The 7,162-nt window shown below is 34.6% G+C and overlaps 1 protein-coding gene across 1 annotated transcript in view; it reads left to right on the top strand.

Annotated features, from left to right (window-relative positions):
- LOC107710760 (carboxyl-terminal PDZ ligand of neuronal nitric oxide synthase protein) overlaps positions 1–7,162 on the top strand; it is a 46,045-nt gene that overhangs the window by 14,800 nt on the left and 24,083 nt on the right. The window contains exons 3-6 of the mRNA XM_016515607.1: positions 1,922–2,014; positions 2,177–2,235; positions 2,337–2,445; positions 2,629–2,782. Of these exons, the coding sequence (XP_016371093.1) occupies positions 1,922–2,014; positions 2,177–2,235; positions 2,337–2,445; positions 2,629–2,782 (415 nt within the window). The remainder of the gene's footprint in view (positions 1–1,921; positions 2,015–2,176; positions 2,236–2,336; positions 2,446–2,628; positions 2,783–7,162) is intronic.

The raw sequence follows: 7,162 nt of genomic DNA, 5'->3' as shown, positions 1-7,162 counted from the left end.
AACTAGTGATAACAAGGCGCTCTGATTGTTTTTGTTGTAGAATACGATCGGGGATATATTCACATGTTATAGAAACGAAAATTATGGTGTATTAAATTGATTTTAAGATAAAAAATAGACGATAAAGAATTAACTTGACGGAGCACAAACTCAAAACACACGGCAGCAACAAACAGGAAGAAATTATCCTCATTAGTTCCTTGTTACTTAAGCCCAGTGTTTCCTGTGTCCAGTGTTGCGTGTCATCTATGTATAGTGGTTGTGTTCCTAGTTCTCTGAGTTCCCTTTCAGTCGGTCACTCTCGACGTCACGTCTCCGTTCCCTCCTTCAGGGAACGAGGGTTACATACGTAACCGAGACGTTCTCTGTGTTTGAGTTATAATAAATGTGGTTTTCCGATCCTGCTCCTGCGTCGTGCTCTTCACAGCAGCCACACGTGACAGCTGCAAATGCATATTGCTTCAAAAACACAGCAACAACCACCACACCAAAACAATTATTATTCTTATTGAGTACCATATGTATAACTTTTATAAATACAAAAACAGAAGGCCAAAATGATCTGCTATACGGCTGGATTAATTGTTGTAATAAACCAAATGTATATTTCCTCATTTAAAGGGATAGTTCCCAAACAGTTGAGTCATTGCCATTGACTTCTATAGAGTAAATGATTACAGAATTTTCATTTTTGGATGACCTATCCCTTTAACAGATGCAATTGCCCAAAGCAAATTACAAATAGATGAGTAATTTAACACATGTGGTCTAAGTGAAAATAAGCATCTCTTCTCGTTCTAATAGAGAGTCGTGATGGTGATTAACTCTGACAAGGTAGTTTAAAGTTTTAGCAACTTCAACACACTCAAGCTCTTCAGCAAGACTAAAGGTTTGTCATCTACACACGTGGACAGACCTGTCATGTCCTTTTCCTGTAGTACATCTCATACAGTCTTTATGTTTCCACCATCGCTCCTTGTTTTCCTCTAGCCTACAAGAGATGGACAGAACAGCGTTCGGCGAATGAGTGTAGCTCTCTCAGTTCAGTCCAGGACTTGACTTCAATAATGAATACGAAGTCTTTCAGCAGAAATGATTCATATCCAACTCAACGAGTTTCAAAGAACGCAAAAACTCAAATAGTGCCTATCTGAATCATTCAGACTGAAGACATTTGGAAATAAATAATTCTTGGACACATTTCATGCAAAGTTGCAAGAATTTTATTTTTCTTTATTCTGACCTTACAGGAGAACAGTGCTGATTCGAGTAGTTTGATGCTCTGATAAGCACAACATGCAAAGTACATACAAATATCTGGATCTCTCTGTCTGCTATCTTAAATATGTAGTATATATTTTCAAGGAGCTCCTTACCGTGCTTTCTGGGATTGTATTCTCAACATACAGTGCCTACGATACATAAAATGTAAACAATGTATAAAGCTCAATAAAATGTACGAGCATGAGTAAGAGAAAGCAAGTCAAATGCTAGCATAGGCCATATTGGGAAACTTGAGAAACAGTAAAAACATTTATAATGTTCCAAAAGATTTCTGTTTCAAGTAAATACTGTTCTTTGACACTGAAGACACTAAACACTAAAGCTGTAATAGCTGCTAAAAATTCAGCTTTGCCATCACAGGAATAAATTACATATTAGAAATCATAAAAGAAACCAGTCGCCAGTTTTTACATCAGTTTCAGCTCTTTAAGAAAGTTGTTGTTTATTGTAAATACTTCATTATGATGTAGTTTTAATTAGGCTCTCAGGGCAGGACTGATTGTTGATTCATCTATTTTCATAATTTAGCAGTTTAGGTGCTAATGAGTACTAACTGATTTAGAATTGGTCCCAGTACTTCAGTTTGATTGGTCATAGTCTCTCCATGCCTTTTAATCACTCTGTTTTTTCCTTGCAGTTTGAGTTCAAGGCAAAGAACGTGAAGAAGAAGAAAGTGAGCATAGTGGTTTCCGTAGACGGGGTCAAAGTGGTGCTGCGCAAAAAACCCAAGGCATGTGTGATCTCATTAGCCCTACACCTCTGACATGACACATGAATATCATTATCCTGTATCAGAATTACAGTACTAGAATTTAGAAGTTTATATTTTTATCTCATTCATAATGAGCATTTGCAGTAGAGTCCCTGACATTTGCCTCGTTTTGACCTTAAGAGGAAAGAGTGGACGTGGGATGAGAGCAAGATGCTGGTTATGCACGACCCCATATACAGGTGAGATGCAGAAAATATAACAAAATAAATGATATTTCGACAAATGATATTGTATTAATGTTTAGCCTATGTTCACTTTTTTTCTCTCTGTTTCCTCCTAGGATCTTCTATGTATCCCATGATTCTCAGGATCTGAAGATTTTCAGCTACATTGCTCGTGATGGATCCAGCATATATTATTTGATTATTTATTATATAACATATATATTAGTTGTTATGCTAATATGTTATGCCGTTGTTATGCTAATAATATTATTTGTAATGAGTTTTGCACCCCACAGATATTTTTAATTTTAGAATTATTAATCGGATGTAAAAATTAAGATTATTCATATAATGTATGTTATATATATAAGATTCTAAATGCGATCTTTCACCTTTCTTCTCTCTCAGAGTCAGGCCATGCGGATAGTGCGGACGGTCGGTCAGGCGTTTGAGGTGTGCCATAAGCAGAGTCTGCAGCACGCTGAGCAGAATGCAGATGAACAGCCAGACGGCCCTGCAGACGGCCAGAGCGATCAGTCTGGAGAAGAGCCCAGCCCTGAAGGTGAGACCATGCCATCGCGTCAGAGCATTAATGCCTAAAACACGTCATAATAGAGTAAATCAAATCTGTGGAGTGCATTGTTGTGTAACTGGTTTCTTAAAGTGTGCATTATATTCTTGAAATGCTGCTGTTGTTTACAGCTCGTCATCTGACAGGCATGGAGCACGGAATGGATGATGTCACTGGAACGGAGTCACATTCCACAAAGCTCAGTGAGCAAGCTATGGATGACATTCTTCACGGTCTGTCAGAGCTCAACATGGTGAAACCTGGACAAACCCTTCAGGTGAGAGCGATCTGGAGTATGAGCATGACTGAGTGGTTTGTCCAGAAGAGAAGCTCTTGCATCATTTCTCCCCACAGACGTCTGTCGAATATCGCTTGTCAGCTGGAAATAAGGCTGTTTATAAATGGAAGAAACCACTTTCACCTTCTTTCACTTCTGTTTTTTCCCCTTTATCTCAACCTTATTCCTCCTTCTGGGTATTCAGTGATACTGTTATGTTGCCCCAGGCCTGCACACTATTTTCAAAATCTTTGCCTGACTTTAACCACTTAACTGTGTCTGAAGTGGAAATAATATCATACAGCCCCAGTGAGACAGGAATTTCATTTAGACAGCAACACACAAAAATCTTTAGATTATTTAAGTTCCACTCATACAGCAAGTCTCAGCTGAGTGAGCAGTTTTACAAATTTATGTAGGCTAAAAATCATGTTGTTAGGTCAGGATAAAAAGATTTTATATCCCTTTCACTGAGATTTGTTTGGCATTGTGACGTTATTTTAATTTCACTTCTCATTAGTGTAATGTGTAACTTTTCCTCATTATTCTCAGTGGTGATTATCATTATTTTAGGCCTTATTTGGACCACTGTAATAGTGTAAAAGATTACATACAAAAAATATTTTTTACCTACTATTTCAACAATGAGTGTAGGCTGCTACACTACAGTTTAAAACCTTTGGGTTGGTAAGATTTTTAGCGTTTTTGAAAGAAGTCTCTTATGCTCACCAAGGTTACATTTATTTGATTTAAACTATAGTCAAACAGTAATATTATCAACTATTATTTCAATTTAAAATAACCGTTTTCTGTATTTTGAAATGGAAAAGCTGAATTTTCAGCAGCCATTACTCCAGTCTGTCACATGATCCTTCAGAAATCATTCAAATATGATTTGGTGCTCAAGAAACATTTCAATGTTATCAATGTTGAAAGGAGTAGTGCTCATGATACTTTTTTTCCAAGGATTCTTTGATTAATTCATAAATTGAATAAAATTGTTAATTTTAAAACAAAATCTTACTGACCCAAAACTTTTGAGCTCTAGTGTATTATTAAATTAAATAAAAGCAAAAACATTCATTTAAAAAAATGAAATTAAAGGAATTTAAACATATTTAAACAAATCAATTCAACATATTACCATGATATATATAAATGCTTTTTATACTTTAAATAATATATTATTATTGTTTTACATTAGTATTATTATTTTTTGTTTATTTGTGCATTACTACAGTAATGAGATTTAGGGGTAGGGAGTACTTACTTGTCATAAATTTAATGTAATTTAAAGGCAAACTGTGGCCAGTCAGGTTGATTTGGCTGCATGTCCGTGTTTAAAAGTTCATATATCATACGAGAGAGCCATAAGGATTATTAAGTTCAAATTCAAAAATTGTTTGATGTTTGATATCTCTCCATCATTCATTACAGAAATTCCCAGTGCAGAAAGGCTGGCTAGCCTGAAAGCAGATAATGCATTCAGTCATTTTACATGTATTCGTTTAGCAGCAATCAAATTCATAATGCATTCATGTGTTCCTTGTCTAGCAAACATCAAAGATCCAGTGGTGTTCCATTAGCTTTGTAGCTGATGTTCATAACAAATGAATCTACTGAAGACAGAATGGGAACATTCATTGTTGCAGCTTCCTTTTTTATGCTGTTTTAAAATGTAGTCGTTAACTGTTATCTCTTTGCCATCCTACTTATGGAAGGCATTCCTGTGTGCACAGTGGAGATAATGGACATGAAAAGATTGTTTTCATGAACGGTTTCATTTTGGCAGTCTTACTTGCTTTTGCAGATGTGCTGCTACCTCCATCCTCTGTCTCTCCTCACTCTGATATAACCCTGAAATTAAACCTCCAGCTCCTCCTGGTGGTTAACATCAGAAATCACACAACGGGAGGAATTATGTTGATACTCTACTTTATAGATCATGTCATGTAAACTAAACTTTAATGAGCAGTATATAAACTATAATAGGCACATTTCTGAGTGATGTGCAAGACTTGAGACTAGCACTGTGTAGAAGATTTTTTTTTTCTCCCAGGGACAATAGACACAATTTATTTAGTTTAGTAACTGTACAAAAAATTATACATAAATATTATACCACAGAACGCCTAATTTATCAATTAGTATCTAAAATTTTATATCTAATTTAATATCTAAATACATTTTGTTCAAAATTGTATAATATTTCTGTAATATGCAAAGTATTCCAGAGAGCTGAATATTAAAGGGATAGTTCACCCAAAAATGAAAATTTAGTTGTAATTTTTTTTCTACCCTCAGTTTGTTCCAGACCTGTATGAGTTTCTTTCTTCTGCTGAACACAGAGGACGTTTTGAAGACTGTGGTCTCTGGTCTCTGGTCCCCATTGACTCTCTGAAGAAAGAAATTATACAGGTTTGGAACTTGGGGTGTGTAAATGGTGACAGAATTTTCATTTTGGGGTCAACTATTCCTTAAATGTCTAAATATTGTCTATGGAAATCTTTAAATGTATAAAGGTGTGTGTGATGGTAAAGGGTTAGGGATAGAAAAAAAGGTTAGTAAATGCAGTGCAATTGTATTGTAAAGTGTTACCCAAAATATAATTGGGTGAGAAAGCAGAGAGAGTTTTGGTGTTCAAATCCCTAGAGCCATGTTTCTGTCTCAGTTTTTAACAGACAGGGTAAAGCTACTTAGAGAAAATTAGTTTCTAATTTTAGTTTCTCTTTCTCTCTCTCTCTCTCTCTCTCTCTCTCGCTCTCTCTCTGTGTGTGTGTGTGTGTGTTTATGCTTGTCTGTTTGAGAGCTTTTTTGGCTACAGAAATTATAAAGCTGATGCTGCTTAATGCTCCTTTGTATTGTAAAAAGTGCCATACAAATAAACTAAACTGGCTTGAATTTGTCAGAAATATACACACGTTTAGTTGTGTGTTCTGACTTTTATGTAGAATATATTTATGTGTATCTACATAACTGAGTGTAGACCAGAACATAAATCTCTTTTCTAAAAAAAATGTTTTTAGGATTCTTAAAAGATACAACATATTTCACACACGTTTATTTTGCACGCTCTGTTTCTCTCCGCTGAGGGACTGGGACAGTCCCATGGGCTCGGTTTCAGTTACAGTTAAATTTGAAGTGACACGTCTGTGGTGACGAAATCATTATTAGTTGTTTGTTGGATTAAGCACGTCTCCACTTGTGTGAGAATGGAGGAATCTAGACCTCTACATTTTCTTTAGCATCAAAATGTGTGCATTTGTGTGTCCTTTTCATTCAAAATATATCATATTTGTGTTTGTTACACTTCCATTCATCATCATCAAAACTATTTAATAATATATTTTAAAAAATAATAATATATCTTACTGTTCAACTGTGGTATAGGATTGAACTGTTAAATCAGGGTACAGGGCTGCTAACTGTATGCAAACAGTAATTAATTTGAACAAAATATGTTAACAGAAATGCATCATCGTGTAGCAAAAACTAATGACTGACCTCACATCCCTCTCTCTTTTTCACAGATATCAGAATGTCAAAGCCAATAGAGGTTGAGAATCCAGCGGCAGACTCTCCGATGGAGAGCACAGGTATAAAACTACATTATATTTTCATTTTTTTATAGGTCTGCAACAAGGATCAACAAAAAAGAATTTTCTGCTCAGATATTTACTTGACATAATAACATTTCCAGCCTATTTTTATGTGTTAACAACATTCTAAAATTATGAAAATAATAAATCAATAATAAACAATAAACAAAAGTAGTGCTGGGCAACGATTAAACACGATTAATCGCATCCAAAATAAAAGTTTTTGTGTACATAATATATGTTTGTGAACTGTGTATATTTATTATGTATATATAAAGACACACACATGCATGTATATATTTAAGAAAAATATGTTATGTTTGTATATTATATATATATTTATATATAATATAAATTATATGAATATAAATATATACATGTAAATATTTTCAAAAAATATGCTGTATGTGTGTCTTTATATATACATAATAAATATACACAGTACACACACATATATTATGTACACAAAAACTTTTATTTTGGATGCGATTAATC

This window comes from Sinocyclocheilus rhinocerous, unplaced genomic scaffold (genome assembly GCF_001515625.1).
Source record: "Sinocyclocheilus rhinocerous isolate Xijiao unplaced genomic scaffold, SAMN03320098_v1.1 scaffold2071, whole genome shotgun sequence".
Taxonomy (NCBI): Eukaryota; Metazoa; Chordata; class Actinopteri; order Cypriniformes; family Cyprinidae; genus Sinocyclocheilus; species Sinocyclocheilus rhinocerous.
Note: the sequence above shows the minus strand (reverse complement) of the source record. Positions and strands in the feature narration are given on the sequence as shown.